The following is a 17,484-nucleotide window of genomic DNA, read 5'->3' on the forward strand; positions in this document are numbered from 1 at the left end:
CAAATAGGAAGGAGAAACTTGCCAAAGATCCCACAGGGCAGTACGTTGGCTCAGCGGTAGAGTTGCTGCCCCACAGCGCTAGAGACCTGGGTTCCATCCTGACTACAGGTGCTCCCTGTATCAAGTCTGTACGTTCTCCCTGTGACTTCATTTCTCCGGATGCTCCGGTTTCCTCCCACTCTCCAAAGACGTGCGGGTTTGTAGGTTAAATGTGTAGGAAGGAACTGCAGATGCTGGCTTAAACCGAAGACAGACACAAAAAGCTGGAGTAACTCAGTGGGTCAGTCAGCATGTCTGGAGAAAAGGAATCGGTGATGCTTTGGATCTCGACCCGAAACGTCACCTACCCCAGAGATGCTGTCTGACCCACTGAGAAACTCCATCTTTTTATATCTATCTCAGGTTTATAGGTTTATTGGCTTTGGAAAATTTGTAAATAGTCCCCAGTGTGTAGTCAAGTCAAGTCAAGTCAATTTTATTTGTATAGCACATTTAAAAACAACCCACGTTGACCAAAGTGCTGTACATCTGATTAGGTTCCAATGGAAAAAAAATGAAACATACAGTAGCACGCAAACAGTTCACAGTGCCTCCTCAATGAGCCTCAAACGCTAGGGAGTAGAAATAGGTTTTGAGCCTGGACTTAAAGGAGTCGATGGAGGGGGCAGTTCTGATGGGGAGGGGGATGCTGTTCCACAGTCTAGGAGCTGCAACCGCAAAAGCGCGGTCACCCCTGAGCTTAAGCCTAGACCGCGGGATAGTGAGTAGCCCCAAGTCGGCCGACCTGAGGGACCTGGAGTTAGAGAGGGGGGTTAGAAGATTTTTGATGTAGGGGGGGGGGAGTGTCCATTTAGGGCTTTATACGTGAATAGGAGGAGCTTGAAGTTGATTCTGTACCGTACAGGGAGCCAGTGGAGAGAGGCCAGAATCGGGGTGATGTGGTCCCTTTTACGGGTCTCGCTGCGGCGTTTTGGACCAGTTGCAGGCGGGACAGGGAAGATTGGCTGATCCCAGTGTATAGGGAGTTGCAGTAGTCTAGGCGGGAGGAAATGAAAGCGTGAATGATTTTTTCTGTGTCGTCGAATTGGAGGAAAGGTTTGATTTTAGCTATGGTTCGAAGTTGGAAGAAGCTGGCTTTTACCACAGCGTTGACTTGCTTATCAAATTTTAATGCAGAGTCAAATATCATGCCGAGGTTTTTGACATGCGGTTTGACTAGGCAGGATAGACTTCCAAGACTGCCTGTTATCAATTTGATGGAGTCGGGGGGGCCGAATAGGATGACCTCAGACTTGCTCTCATTTAATTGGAGGAAGTTCTGTGCCATCCAACATTTTATGTCCTCAAGGCAGTGTAAGGCTGTTTAAATTTGACTGGTTGTTGGGTTTCAGGGGGAGGTAAAGCTGAGTGTCATCGGCATAGCAGTGGAAAGAAATGCCGTGCCTTTGAATGATTTGGCCAAGGAGGAGCATGTATAGAGAGAAGAGAATGGGGCCTAGGATGGAGCCTTGTGGAACTCCGCAGGAGAGGCTAGCTGGAGCAGAGGAATAACTGCCTATGTTGATGGCGAAACTCCTATCTTTGAGGTACGAAGCGAACCAGCTCAGGGCAGTGCCATCAATGCCAACCGCGTACCGGAGACGGTCAATAAGGATGGTGTGGTCCACTGTATCGAACACTGCGCTGAGGTCGAGAAGGAGCAGGATTGCACAGTCGCCGGTGTCGATGGCGAGAAGCAGGTCGTTGTGTACCTTCAACAAGGCAGACTCTGTGCTGTGGTGGGCTCTGAAACCTGACTGGAAACTTTCCAGGATGGTGTTTTGGTGCAGGTAGGGCACTAATTGGTTTAGAATTGCCTTTTCAAGGACTTTTGACAGGAATGGCAGTTTGGAAATGGGTCTGTAGTTGCTAGGCAAGGTGGGGTCTAGGTTAGGTTTTTTCAGTAGGGGCTGGACCACCGCGTGCTTGAAACTGGTTGGAACAGTGCCAGTGGCCAGAGAACTGTTGATAATAGAGAGGATGCTGGGACCGGCTATTGCAATGACATCCTTCAGAAGGGCAGTGGGGGCAGGATCAAGGGGGCAGGTTGCAGGTTTCATAGCGGAGACAAGCTTTGCAAGGGAGGATAGAGTGACGGGTTGGAAGCAGTCCAATTTAGATGAACAGACTAGTGAGACAGCTAGGTCACGGGTGGGAGGGGAAATGTTCATTCTAATGTTCTCAACTTTGTTGGTGAAAAATTTCGCGAATTCTTCGCACTTAGCAGGGGACCCAACTAAGCTGGTACTGGGGGCGGGACATATGACAGAGGTAATTGTTCTAAATAGGACCTTGGAGTTATGAGAGTTTTTGGAAATAAGGTCGGAGAAGTATTGTGCTCTAGCAGACTTTACTGCTTCCTGGTATTTGAGATAGTGTAGGATAGTGTTAATGTACAGGGGGTTCACTGGTTGGCATGGAACCGGTGGGCCGAAGGACTAGGTTTCCACGCTGTATCACTAAAGTGTAAATCACTTCTTGTGCATTTACCTGCGTTCACAGCCTTGCTGGCAGCCGAGTCATTGTCGAACTTGCTGTAATAAATCTTGAATCCTTCAAGGAATCCTCGCTGCTTCTCCACAGGAATGTCTTTCCACTCGATCTGTACTGACTCCACGCTGGTTTGGTTGACCTCCACGTTAGGAGCTTCAGCTGGGGCTGGGGAGAGAGGTAAAGATTGCTGACGGCTTCAGACTGGGCTGGGGTCAGTTTAGTCACAGACACAGATATCAGGGACAGGTACAGAACGCCCACTTCCAGATTCAGGGACAGTTTCTTCCCAGCTGTTATCAGGCGACTGAACCATCCTACCACCAACTAGGGAGTGGTCCTCACCTCCAATCTACCTCATGGAGACCCTCGGACTATCTTTAATCAGACTTTACCTTGCACTAAACCTTATTCCCTTTATCCTGTATCTATACACTGTGGACGGCTTGATTGTAATCATCAATAGTCTTTTCGCTGACTGGATAGCATGCAACAAGAAAGCTTTTCACCGTACGTCGGTACACGTTACAATAATAAACTAAACTATATCTCAACACAACTACGTTGACATGAGTGGTACCAAGTGCCTCGTTTCTGCGCCACTGCGAAAGATTGCAGGGGCAACGTTATGTGCAGGCAGATCTTGGCATCATGTCCAACACAGACATTGTGGGCCGAAGGGCCTGTTCCAGGGCTGTAGTTGTAAAGAAAAACAGTTGCAGAGATACAGCACGGAAACAGACCCTTCACCCACCAAGTCTGTGCTGACCATCAACAACCCACTCACACTAATCGTGGAACACCAAACAGTACAGTACAGGAACGTGAGCTCTCCTGCCGGCCCCCGTGACTGTGCTGAACATGATGCTAAATTAAAATAATCCCATCAGTCTGCACATGGTCTCTATTTCGTGCCTGTTATATACATCTCCCCCCGCCCCGGGGGAGTTTTAAGGGGGGTTGAGGGGGGATGCAGAGGGTGAGTGTCGTCAGTTGCAGGAGAGGTTTGGACCCAAGGGGTCCACGCCCGGCTAGTAATTTTATAAAGTTCTATCAGTCTCCCCTCAATCTCCAATGCTCCCAAGAAAACAATCCAAGTTTGTCCAGCCTCACCGTCTCTAAAGTAAACCTCTTCTGCACCCTCTCCAAAGCTCCCACCCTTCCTGTGATGTGGAGACCAGAAACGCACACAAGACTCCAAATAGGCTAACCAAATGTTTATACAACAGCAACATGGCTTCCAAATTTTTATACTCAGCACCCTGGCTGATGAAGTCAAATAGGCTGGCACAAGAGATTGCTGATGCTCGAGCTACACATAAAGTGCTGGAGGAACTCAGGTAAATAAGCCACACCTTCTTTACCATTCTATCTACTTGTGTTGCCACTTTCAGGGAGCTGTGGACCTGGACTCCTAGATCCCTCTGTACATCAACGTTCCCAAGCGTTCTTCCATTTACTGTGAGCTCCCAAAGTGCAATACCTCACACTTATCTGGATTAAACAATATCTACCATATCTCTGCAGGTATTTCCAGATGGTCTATATATTGCCGAATCCTTTGGCTATCTTCCTCACTATCCACAATTTTTGTGTTGTCTGCAAACAGTACAGTATTACTGTACCTGTTCACTGCCATGAACAGGTTAATCAGTGCTCCTACATTTTCATCTAAATTATTTGTATCTATCACAAAGAGGTCCCACCACTGATCCTCTCGGAACACCACAAGCCATAGACCTCCACTCAGAACAACACCACTCCACTACCCTGTCTTCCGTGGGCAATCTACCAAGTCTCCAGGGATTCAAAGTGCCTTAATCTTTTGCGTCAGCCTACCATGAGGAACCTTATATGTTTTACTAAAGTTCCAGTGGACCATGTTCACTGCCCTACCCTCATCAACATTTATGGGTGGCATGGTGGTGCAGCGGTAGACCTGCTACCTTACAGCGCCAGAGACCCGGGTTCCATCCTGACTACGGGTGTTGGCTGTACGGAGTTTGTACGTTCTCCCCATGACATGCATGGCTTTTTCCTATGAGATCTTCGGTTTCCTCCCACACTCTAAAGACGTACGGGTTTGCATGTTAATTGGCTTGGTATAAATGTAATATTGTCCGAATTGTGTATAGGGTAATGTTAATGTGCGGGCATCACTGGTTGGTGCGGACTCGGTAGGCCGAAGGGCGCTGTATCCCTAAACTACACTAAACAATCTTCATCACCTACTCAAAAAACTCAATCACTTTTTAACACAGTGGAACTAATTGTAGACTTTCGAAGAGCTCCCCCTCCCCTCCCCCCACTCACCATCAACAACACCACAGTCACATCTGTGGAGTCATTTAAGTTCCTTGGAACCATCATCTCCAGGGACCTTAAATGGGGGGCCACCATCGACCCCACAGTCAAAAAGGCCCAACAGAGGATGTACTTCCTGCGGCAACTGAAGAAACACAATCTGCCACAGGCACTGATGGTCCAATTCTATACTGCTATCATTGAGTCCGTCCTCACCTTCTCCATCATGGTCTGGTTTGGCTCAGCCACCAAGCACGACATTCGGAGGCTGCAGCACATCGTTCGCACAGCTGAGAAGGTTGTTGGCTGCAACCCTCCCCCCATTGACGAACTGTACACTGCAAGGGCCAGGAAGCAAGTGGGCAAGATCATCTCTGACCCCTCTCACCCTGGCCACAAACTCTTTGAAGCACTTCCCTCTGGAAGGCGACTCCGACTGTCAAAGCAGCCACAGCCAGACATAAAAACAGATTTTTTCCACGCGTAGGTAGTTCTACTCAATAACCAAAGTCTGTAGTTTCTTTTTTGCTCTGGTTTATTTTCACCCACATGTTTAGACCTTAAAGTTGTATCCTTATTGTTTTGATGTGTTTATGCCTTATTCTTAATTGTTAACTGTAGGTTTGTGTTGTCATTTGTGAGCGGAGCACCAAGGCACATTCCTTGTATACGCACATACTTGGCCAATAAACTTATTCATTCATTCACAAGAGCTCCTCCGTACAAAGCCATGATGACGATCCCTAATATTCATCCAAATGCAGGTGAATCATCTCTACGAAACTTCTCCAATAATTTCCCCACCACAGATGTACGCTTCTCCAGCCTGTCATTTGCTGGATTACCCTTCTGTTGCCCTTCTGAAAGGAATAATCGCCTAGACCTCACCTGTGGCAAAGGAGGATACAAAAGATCTTCGTCAAAGCCCCAGCTAACTCCTCTCATCCCATCTGCAACAATCCGAGTTAAACTCAATCATTCCCTGGGTATTTATCCACTTTAAAGTTATTTATGAGACCCTCTGTGTAAAAGATCATGAGAGGTATAGATCAGGTAAATGCAATCTTTTACCGAGAGGAGGGGAATCAAGAACCAGAGGATGTAGGTTTAAGGTGAGGAGGGGGAAAAAGTTAATAGGAACCCGAGGGCAACATTTTTTACACAAAGGGTGGTAGGAATATGGAACGAGCTGCAAAAGGAGGTAGTTGAGGCAGGTGCTATCACAGCATTTAAGAGACATTTAGGCAGGTACATGGATAGAATAGGTTTAGAGGGATATGGGCCAAACACAGGTAGGTGGGACTAGTGTGGATGGGGTTTGTTGGTCGGTATGGGCATGTTGGGCCTGTTCCCATGCTGTAAGACTCTATGAGACCCGACATCTCCTCCTCCTCCATCACATCAATATGCCCTTGAATGCACCCCTTCAATATAACCCTCCCTGATCTCACTATCCTCTATGACTTTCTTGGTGTATACCAACATGAAGTACAATGGTAGACACAAAATACTGGAGTAACTCAGTTGGTCAGGCAGCATCTGTGGAGAGAAGGAATGGGTGACGTTTCGGGTCGATACCCTTCTTCAGACTTCCTCACTGAAGAAAGGTCTCGACCCGAAACGTCACCCATCAGTCTGAAGAAGGGTCTCGACCTGAAACGTCATCCATTCATCCTCTCCAGAGATGCTGCCTGACCCGCTGCGTTACTCCAGCATTTTGCATCTACCTTCGATTTAAACCAGCATCTGCAGTTTTCTTTCCTACTGAAGGACAATAGTTTATTTATTATTACACATACCAAGGTACAGTGAGATTCTTACTTTGCATACAGATCCATAAGAGTATTGCCACACACAAGCACATTCCCCGGTTAAGAACAGAATGCATAGAAACAGCCCACTGAGTCTGCTCAGTCTGCCTGGGCCTGTGTGAGCTCTCAGTTGCCAAACACACATTCCCACACTGACATTTCTGTTCTGGGCGTAGAGTCAGAGTGCGGCAAACTGCAAATTGGAGGAACAGCACTTCATATTTTGCTTGGGCGGCTTACAACCCAGCAGTATGAATATTGATTTCTCTAATTTCAAGTTGCCCTTTCATCCCCTCTCTCTCCGTCCCTCCCCCACTCTAGTCATACTAGTTTCACTGTCGTCGTGGGGAGTTTCATTGTAACTCGTTTTCACCGAGCCCATAGCCAACAATAGACCATTTCCTTGATCATCGTTACTTTTTTTGCATATCTTTCATTTATTTGTTCTATATCTCTTTATATCACAGTCTATATCTCTTGTTTCTCTTTCCCCGACTCTCAGTCTGAAGAAGGGTCTCGCCCCGAAACGTCACCTATTCCTTTTCTCCTGACCCACTGAGTTACTCTAGCTGTTTGGGTCTACCCAATCATCATGTGCACTGTCATATTTCCCTCATTAGAAATGATGCCTTACCCTCCACATAAAACCAGCCATTTTATTAAAGTTTTAAAAAAATCAGTCTGAAGAAGGGTCCTGACCCGAAACGTCAACAGTGCCACTCCCTCCTCAAATGCTGCGTGACTTGCTATGTTCCTCCAGCGCTTTGTGTTACGCTTCAGATTCCAGTACCTGCAGACTCTTGTGCCTCCAAATGATTAGACAGGCAGGGTAGGCAGCAAAGCCTCCAGCGCCAGCTGGTTACTTAGATCTTTCATAACTCTGCCCTCCTTACCGAGCTCACGTGTGTACCCGATTAGCTTCTTGAGCACATGATCCCCATCGCTCCTGCACTCGAACACATCAAGGCTGTACCGCACCCCAACATGGAAGGCATCTGTTCAAAAAAAGAATCAAACCGAGTCAGTGACGGTGACGGTGATGGTAGCCATTTTGATATCTCACAGAACAGTGAACAGGACCTCAGAGATAGTTGTGATATTTCAAGAATCACTAGAGTTAGACGTTGGTCCTGAAGATTGGAAAATTGTGAATATCACTCCGCTGTACAAGAAGGGAGCAAAACAGAAGAGTGGTTAGCCGGTTAGCATGACTTCGATAGTTGGTAAGATTTCAGAGTCAATTATAAAGGATGAGGTTATGCATTACTTAGAAGTTCACGATAAAATAGGACAAAGTCAGCATGGTTTTGTGAAGGGAAGATCTTGCCTGACGGATCTGCTGGAGTTCTTTGAGGAAGTTAATAGCAGGACAGACAGAGGGGTGGCTGTAAATGCTATTTACCTAGATTTTCAGAAGGCCTTCGATAAGGTGCCGCACGTCAGGCTGCTAGGGAAGATGAGAGCCCATGGTATTAAGGGGAAGATACTAGCATGGATAGCGGGTTGGCAGGATCACAGAAGGCAAAGAGTTGTAATAAAAGGCGCTTTTTCAGGTTGGCTGCCAGTGACGCGCGGAGTTCTGCAGGGGTCGGTGCTGGGACCGCTTCTCTTCACGTTGTACTTTAATGATTTGGATGAGGGGATTGAAGGCTTTGTGGCCAAGTTTGCAGATGCTGCGAAGATAGGTGGTGTAGAGAAAGCAGGGACTCTGCAGAAGGACTTGGACAGGTTAGGAGAGTGGGCAGAGAAGTGACAGATGAAATTCAGTTTCGCAAAGTGCAGAATCATGCATTTTGGTAATAAGAATAAAGGTGTAGATTATTTTCTAAATGGAGGGAGAATCCAGAAATCAGAGGTGCAAAGGATCTTGGGAGTGCTGGTGCAGGACTCCCAAAGATTCATTTGCAAGTCAAATCGGTAGTAAGGGAAGGCAAATTCAATGCTAGCAATTATATCAAGAGGACTGCAATACAAAAACAGGGATGTAATGCTGAGGCTCTATAACGTGCTGGTCAGGCCGCATTTGGAGTACTGAGCAAATTTGGGCTCCGTATCTGAGGAAGTATGTGCTGGCTCTGGAGATGGTTCAGAGGAGGCTTACAAGAATGATCCCAGGGATGAGTGGGTTAGCATATGATGACAGCACTGGGCCTGTACTCACTGGAGTTTAGGAGGTTGACCTCATTGAAACTTACAGAATAATGAAAGGCGTAGATAGATTGGATGTGGAGAGGATGTTTCCACTGGTGGGAGAGTCTAGGACCAGAGGGCATAGGCTCAGAATTAAAGGGGGCTCTATTAGAAATGAGGTGAGGAGGAACTTCTTTAGTCAGAGGGTATTTAATCTGTGGAATTTATTGCCACAGAAGGCTGTGGAGGCCAAGTCTGTGGATGTTTTTCAGGCAGAGATAGATGAATTCTTGATTAGGTCAGTGTCAAGGGTTACGGGGTGTAGTGAAGGCAGAAAAATGGGATTAGGAGGCAAAGATCAGCCATGATGAAATGGCGGAGTAGACTCAATGGGCCGAATGGCCTAATTTTACTCCTATAACTTGTGAACTTGTGAGTACAGAAAGATAGACACAGGGTGCTGAAGTAACTCAGTAAGTCAGGCAGCTTCTCTGGAGAAAAAGGATGGGCGACGTTTTGGATCGGGATCTTTCATCAGACTGAAAGGAGGGTCCCGATCCGAAACGTCACCTATTCTTTTCCTCCAGAGAAGCTGCCTGACCCGCTGAGTAACTCCAGCTCTTTGTCTCTATCTTTGGCATAAGCCAGCATCTGCAGTTCTTGGTTTCTACAGAACAATACAACACAGGAACAGGCCCTTCGGCCCACAATGCCTGTGCTGAACAAGATGCCAGATCCAACTTTTATTTGCCTGCAAATAATCCATATCCCTCCATCTCCACAAGACAGCAGTGGCTGAAGAACCAATTCACCGTGGCCCTCTCATGGTCAACTTGGGATTGACAATAAATTCTTAATTAATAATTTTAAATGTTATTTTTCTCGTTATGGCGGCACAGTGGCGCAGCGGCAGAGCCGCTACCTGACAGCGCCAGAGACCCGGGTTCGATCCTGACCTCGGGTGCCGTCTGCTTAGAGGTTACAGATACAGCGCAGAAACAGGCCCTTCGGCCCACCGGGTCCGCACCGACCAGCGATCCCCGCACATTAACACATTCCTACACCCACTAGGGACATTTTTTTAAATATTTACCAAGCCAATTAACCTACATACCTATACTTCTTTGGAGTGTGGGAGAAAACCGAAGATCTCGGAGAAAACCCACGCAGGTTACGGGGAGATCGTACAAACTCCGTACAAACAGCACCCGTAGTCAGGATCAAACCCGGGCCTCCGGCGCTGCATTCTCTATTGGACAGCAGCTCTACCGCTGCGCCACCGTGCCGCCCCGTAGAGAAAGCAGGGAGTCTGTGTGGAGTTGCACGTTCTCCCTGTGATCACACGAGTTCCCCCGGGCACTCTGGTTTCCTCTCATATCCCAAAGTTTGTAGATTAATTGGCCATCGGTAAATTGCCCCTGGTGTGTGTAGGTAAGTGGATGAGAAAGTGGGATTACAAGTGAGGTTATTCACTTTGGAAGTAAGAATAGAAAGGCAGATTATTATCTGAATGGTGTCAAGTTAGGAGGAGGGGGAGTTCAACGAGATCTGGGTGTCCTAGTGCATCAGTCAATGAAAGGAAGCATGCAGGTTCAGCAGGCAGTGAAGAAAGCCAATGGAATGTTGGCCTTCGTAACAAGAGGAGTTGAGTATAGGAGCAAAGAGGTCCTTCTACAGTTGTACCGGGCCCTGGTGAGACCGCACCTGGAGTACTGTGTGCAGTTTTGGTCTCCAAATTTGAGGAAGGATATTCTTGCTATGGAGGGCGTGCAGCGTAGGTTCACTAGGTTAATTCCCGGAATGGCGGGACTGTCGTATGTTGAAAGGCTGGAGCGATTGGGCTTGTATACACTGGAATTTAGAAGGATGAGGGGGGATCTTATTGAAACATATAAGATAATTAGGGGATTGGACACATTAGAGGCAGATAACATGTTCCCAATGTTGGGGGAGTCCAGAACAAGGGGCCACAGTTTGAGAATAAGGGGTAGGCCATTTAGAACGGAGATGAGGAAGAACTTTTTCAGTCAGAGGGTGGTGAAGGTGTGGAATTCTCTGCCTCAGAAGGCAGTGGAGGCCAGTTCGTTGGATGCTTTCAAGAGAGAGCTGGATAGAGCTCTTAAGGATAGCGGAGTGAGGGGGTATGGGGAGAAGGCAGGAACGGGGTACTGATTGAGAGTGATCAGCCATGATCGCATTGAATGGCGGTGCTGGCTCGAAGGGCTGAATGGCCTACTCCTGCACCTATTGTCTATTGTCTATTGACTGGTTTTCATGCTTGATCTATCATATCATATCATATCATATATATACAGCCGGAAACAGGCCTTTTCGGCCCTCCAAGTCCGTGCCGCCCAGCGATCCCCGTACATTAACACTATCCTACACCGTGTCCTCTGTGAAAGGAATCAGGGATGAGCAGACGAAGAATGAAGGAAAAAAACTGCAGATGCTGGTTTAAATCGAAGCTAGACACAAAATGCTGGAGTAACTCAGCGGGTCAGACAGCAGCTCGGGAGAGAAGGAATGGGTGACGTTTCGGGTCGAGACCCTTCTTCAGAGTCTGAAGAAAGGTCTCGACCCAAAACGTCACCCATTCCTTCTCTCCTGAGATGCTGCCTGACCCGCTGAGTCATTCCAGCATTTTGTGCCTAGACACAGAATGAAGGTGGTTAGCAAAATGAACCCAGAGTGGCATGAAGATTTAAACACAGTGAGTGGTCAGGATCTGGAACACATAGTTGGCAAAGAGTTCTTTGATAATTTCAGGGATAAGGGCCTCACCGGCTGAGAAGGCATTAGAGAGGCGCAGTCGTAGAGCTGCTGCCTGACTGCTCCAATGACCCAGTTTTGATCCTGACTACAGGTACTGTCTGGTGGAGTTTGCATGTTCTCCCCGTGACCGCGTGGGTTTTCTCCGGGTGATGCCATTTCCTCACATATTCCAAAGATGTACAAGTTTGTAGTTTAATTGGTTTCTGTAAAATTTTCTCTAGTGTGTAGGATAGAACCAGTGTAATAGTGATCGCTGCTCAACATGGCTCCTTTCTATGCTGCCGCAGAAGGCTGTGGAGGCCGTCAGTGGATATTTCTAAGGCGGAGTTTGGCAGATACTTGATTAGTACGGGTGTCAGGGGTTATGGGGAGAAGGCAGGAGAATGTGGTTGAGAGGGAGATCAGCCATGATTGAATGGCGGAATAGAATTGATGGGCCAAATGGCCTAATTCTGCTCCTATGACTTATGACCGGTAACTGTACTGTGATTGAAATTGTGAGAGAGGGTAAGAGCAAGAGAGCAACCGATCTATTGATCGGCATGGACACCCACCTGATTTTATTGTGGCACCGGTTGCATCTGGAGGAAACCTACTCCAATCCACCTTACACACGGGTAGGCTCAGGAACCTGCACCACTGCACGGTGTAGCCACAGTTCTCAGCCAGGCGCCCTCGCCAAGTCACCTTGATTCCATCACCAACACCAGCGGCTTTCTCAATGCCCAGGTTTTCATCTAGAAAGGAAATGGAGGTCAATATACGCAGAAATGGCCTTCATCAGTGAGGGTACCGAGTATAGAAGTTGGGATGTTATGTTACACTTACTGTTATGACAGGTTGGTGAGGCCACATTTTTAGTTTAGTTTAGTTTAAGTTTAGAGATACAGAACGGAAATCGGCCATCAGCCCACTGACCAGAGATCCCCCCCGCACATTAACACTACCCTACACACGCTAGGGTAATTTTAACATTTATACCACGTCAATTAACCTACAACCTGTACGTCTTTGGATTGCGGAGACAGCCCACACAGGTTATGGGGAGGACGCACAAAGTCTGTATGGACAAGCACCCATAGTCAGGATGGAACCCGGGTCTCTGGCGCTGTGGCAGTAGCTTTACCACTACACCACCATGCTGCCCTGGGTGGGTTTAGTTTAGTCTACTATTGTTATGTGTACCGAGGTACAGTGAAAAGCTTTTTTGTTGCATTCTATCCAGTCAGTGGAAAGACTACCACGCATGATTACAATCAAGCCGCCCATAATGTACAGATACAGGATAGTGATTGCTGCTGTTGGAGTGGAGGTTTAAAAGAGTGGAGCAGTTGCAATAAATAATTGCAGATCCATTTCTGGGACAAGCACCGGGAGAACGTACAAACTCCAAACAGATAGCACCGTGGTCAGGATCAAACCTGGGTCTCTGGCGCTGTAAGACAGCAACTCTACCGCTGCGCCACCCATTACAGAAACTGTCTGTTGCGAAAATCGTTCTATTGAAGCACCTTACCGACCAACGCCATCACTTCAACCCTACACCAATCAGCCAAAACATTATGACCACTGACAGGTGAAGTGAATAACATTGATCATCTTGTTACAATGGCCCCTGTCAAGGGGTGGGATATATTAGGCAGCAAGTGAACAGTCAGTTCTTGAAGTTGATGTGTTGGATGCGGGAGAAATTGGCAGGAGTAAAGACCTGAGCGACTTTGACAAGGGCCAAATTGTTATGGCCAGACGACTGGGTCAGAGCATCTCTGAAACGGCAAAGCTTGTGGGGTGCTCCCGGTCAGCAGTGGTGAGTACCTACCGACAGTGGGCCAAGGTGGGACAAACCACAAACCGGCGACAGACAGGGTGTTGGGTGCCAAAGGCCATCGATGCGTGAACCGCATCTGGTCCGAACCGACAGAAAGGCACAAGTCACAGAAAATATTAATGGTGGTCACGGGAGGAATATGTCACAATACACAGTGCATCGCACCCTGCTGCGTATGGGGCTGCACACGGAGGACCAACAACATATTAGGCAGGTGGTCATAATGTTTTGGCTCATCAGGTCATAATGTTTAGGCTGATCGGTGTAAATTCCCTTCTCTACTCAGCCTTCGCTTAATTGCAGTCTTGGCATTCATTCCTGAGGCAGCTGCAAGTACAACCACTTTGGGTAAACTGAATTCCACGCCAGGCAGACTAGGGCTTTATTCCTTGGAGCGGTAGGTTGATAGATGATCTTACAGAGATGTATAAAATCATAAAGAGGCAGGGGTAGGGTGAATGCAGAGTCTATTATGCAGGATCGGGGAATCAAGAACTACACAGCAGCGATTTAAGGTGAGAGTGAAAAGATTTAATAGGAACCTGAGCAGCAACTTTATCACACAGAGGGTGGTGGATATATGGAACGAGCTGCAGAAGAAGTAATTGTGGTGGGTACATTAACAACATTTACAAGATATCAGGACAGGTACAAGCACAGGAAAGGTTTGCCCACTTAGGCCAAACGCGGGCAGATGGAACTAGGATAGATGCGGCATCTTGGTCGGCATGGACAAGTTGGGCGAAGGGCCTGTTTCCACTCTGTGGGACCATCTTGGTTCGCATGGGTGAGTAGGATCCATGTTCTCCAGAGATGCTACCTGACCCGCTGAGTTACTCCAGCACTCTGTGAAACGTCACCTAACCACGTTCTCCAGAGATGCTGCCTGACCCGCTGAGTTACTCCAGCACTCTGTGAAACGTCACCTATCCACATTCTCCAGAGACGCTGCCTGACCCGCTGAGTTACTCCAGCACTCTGTGAAACGTCACTTATCCATGTTCTCCAGAGATGCTGCCTGACCCCCTGAGTTACTCCAGCACTCTGTGAAACGTCACCTATCCATGTTCTCCAGAGATGCTGCCTGACCCGCTGAGTTACTCCAGCACTCTGTGAAACGTCACCTAACCACGTTCTCCAGAGATGCTGCCTGACCCGCTGAGTTACTCCAGCACTCTGTGTTCTGAATGTCGTCACTGATCAGACTTGGAACACTCACCGTCTTGCTGTGGAGGGATCTTGATCACAGATGGAGGGGACGCTCCAGCAGCGTTTTGAGCCACGATGGTGATTACGTAACCAGCTCGGTCAAGATGAATCTGGACATCAGTTCCATGTTCAACATTGCTATTTATTGAACCATTTCCCACTTTTGTCCAAGTTACAATGTAGAATAAAACTGGACCATTGGCTTCCAGGGCTGATAGTGGCTATAAAAGAAAGAGAGATTCATAAAGTCATAAGTGAAAGGAGCAGAATTAGGCCATTCGGCCCATCAAGTCTACTCCGCCATTCAATCATGGCTGATCTCTCTCTCTCTCTCAACCCCATTCTCCTGCCTTCGCCCCATAACCCCTGACACTCGTACTAGTCAAGAATCTGTCAAACTCTGCCTTAAAAATACCCAAATGACGGCCTCCAGAGTTGTCTGTTCCAATGAATTCCACAGATTCACCACCCTCTGATGAAATAAATTCCTCCTCATCTCCTTTCCAAAGGTACGTCCTTGTATTCTGAGGTTATGCACTTTGGCCTTAGACTCTCCCACTAGTGGAAACATCTTTTCCACTTCCAATCCATCTAGGCCTTTCACCATTCCGTAAGTTTCAACGAGGTCCCCCTCATCCTTTTAAACTCCAGTGAGTAGAGGCCCAGAGCCGTAAAACATTTATCATACGTTAACCCAATCTTTCTCCAGATGCTGCCTGACCTGCTGATTTTCTCCAGCAGTTGGATTTACTCAAGTTTCCAGCACCTGCAGTCCATTGCAACTCAATTTCACTGTCATTATACAACAATCAACCAAAACATTATGACCACTGACAGGTGAAGTGAATAACATTGATTATCTTGTTACAATGGCACCTGTCAAGGGATATATTAGGCAGCAAGTGAACAGTCAGTTCTTGAAGTTGATGTGTTGGATGCAGGAGAAATGGGCAGGAGTAAAGACCTGAGCGGCTTTGACAAGGGCCAAATTGTTTTGGCCAGACGACTGGGTCAGAGCATCTCTGAAATGGCAAGGCTTGTGGGGTGCTCCCAGTCAGCAGTGTTGAGTACCTACCGACAGTGGTCTGAGGAGGGACAAACCACAAACCAGCGACAGGGCGCCCAAGGCTCATCGATGCACGAGGGGAACAAAGGCTATCCCGTCTGGTCCGAACCAAAAGAAGGTTTACTGTGGCGCAAGTCACAGAACATTTTAATGGTGGTCACGGGTGGAATGTGTCACAATACACAGTGCATCGCACCCTGCTGCGAATGGGGCTGTACACGGAAGACCAACAGTATATTAGGCAGGTGGTCATAATGTTTTGGCTCATCGGGTCATGATGTTTTGGCTGATCGGTGTATGTCCCACATTAACCTATCAATAGACACAAAGATAGACACAAAATGCTGGAGTGACTCAGGGAGACAGGCAGCATCTCTGGAGAGAAGGAATGTTTGGCGTTTTGGGTCAAGAACCTTCTTCAGATTGAGAGTCAGGGGAGAGGGAGACTAGTGAAATGGAAGGTCAAGGTATGAAAACGACAGATCAAAGCAGACGCTGATCAAATAATGTAGAATCATAGCCACAGAGTCATAGAGTGATAGAATGTGGAAACAGGCCCTTCGGTCCAACTTGCCCACATCGGCCAACACGTTCCAGCTACACTAGTCCCACCTGCCTGCGCTTGTTCCATATCCCTCCAAACCTGTCCTGTCCACGTACCTGTCTAACAGCTTCTTAAACGTTGCGATAGTCCCAGCCTCAACTACCTCCTCTAGCAGCTCATTCCATCCTTTGTGTGAAAAAGTCACCCCTCAGGTTCCTATTAAATCTTTTCCCCTTCAACTTAAACCTATGTCCTCTAGTCCTCAATTCACCTACTCTGGGCATGAGACGGGAGATTCTGTGCATCTGGAATGTAGATTGGTTCATTGGTGGCTGAGGGGAAGGTGAGAACAAGACATACAATCAGCAAAATTAATCGGGTGGACAGTGATCCTATCAACCTTCTGGCTACTTCAACAAACCACCGCTACAAACCTGGCCTCCTCTTCACAGCTGTTCTTTCAGTATCCACTCCTTCCCCACTTTCCCTACAACTTAACAAGGGTGTACACGCCCCAGATTAGCACACAAACCGATCTGCTAACCCTGTTTCTCCCTCCACAAATGCTACCTAATCTGCTGGGTTTCCGGTATAGTCTGTTCTTATTTCACATAAACAAATGTCCTTTGTTCCTCCTACAAGATCATAATATCGTAATATCCCCAAAGGGTTTCTTTCATTCATTACACTTGATGCCAATTCCAAGACTTTCATCCTGTTCCTACAATGAAACATAGGGGCCTTCACCTTTCCTCGGTCATTGGTGCAGGCTCGAATTTGTTCTGAACCTTTTCATACCTCCCGTTTCCCTCTCCCCTGACTCTCAGTCCAAAGAAGGGTCCCAACCCAAAACGTCACCTATTCCTTTACTCCAGAGATGCTGCCTGACCCACTGAGTTACTCCAACTTTTGGTGTCGATCTGCCTTACAAAGGACATTCCTAGTCTTCACCTTCCAGTAAGCAGTCACTGTTCGGTTTGGCATCACTGTCCTCCAGACATCCAGCTTCACCGATGGAGCTGCAATGACAAACGATTTGTGAGCAAATATGGAGAGGAGGGAATTTCATTTCCTCTTTAGGTTTACGTTTATTATTGTCACGTGAACCAAGGTACAGTGAAAAACTTTGTTTTGCATGCCTTACAATCAGATCAGACAATACTATGCATAAATACAATCAAGTCAAACTCAAGTACAATAGATAGAGCAAAGGGGAAGATACAGAGTGCAGAATAGAGTTCTCAGCATTGTAGCGCATCAGTTCTAGAGACAAAGTCCAGTGTCCGCA

The 17,484-nt window shown here is 47.4% G+C and overlaps 1 protein-coding gene across 3 annotated transcripts in view; it reads right to left on the reverse strand.

Annotated features, from left to right (window-relative positions):
• The window catches only part of lifra (LIF receptor subunit alpha a), a 156,106-nt gene that overhangs the window by 14,274 nt on the left and 124,348 nt on the right, over nt 1-17,484 (reverse strand). For all 3 annotated transcript variants that reach the window (XM_078431171.1, XM_078431154.1, XM_078431162.1), the window contains 5 exons: nt 17,148-17,215; nt 14,597-14,807; nt 12,104-12,286; nt 7,538-7,639; nt 2,530-2,697 (listed from right to left, as the gene is read on the reverse strand). In XM_078431171.1, coding sequence (XP_078287297.1) covers nt 2,530-2,697; nt 7,538-7,639; nt 12,104-12,286; nt 14,597-14,807; nt 17,148-17,215 — 732 coding nt within the window. The remainder of the gene's footprint in view (nt 1-2,529; nt 2,698-7,537; nt 7,640-12,103; nt 12,287-14,596; nt 14,808-17,147; nt 17,216-17,484) is intronic.

This window comes from Rhinoraja longicauda, chromosome 3 (assembly GCF_053455715.1).
Source record: "Rhinoraja longicauda isolate Sanriku21f chromosome 3, sRhiLon1.1, whole genome shotgun sequence".
Classification (NCBI taxonomy): Eukaryota; Metazoa; Chordata; class Chondrichthyes; order Rajiformes; family Arhynchobatidae; genus Rhinoraja; species Rhinoraja longicauda.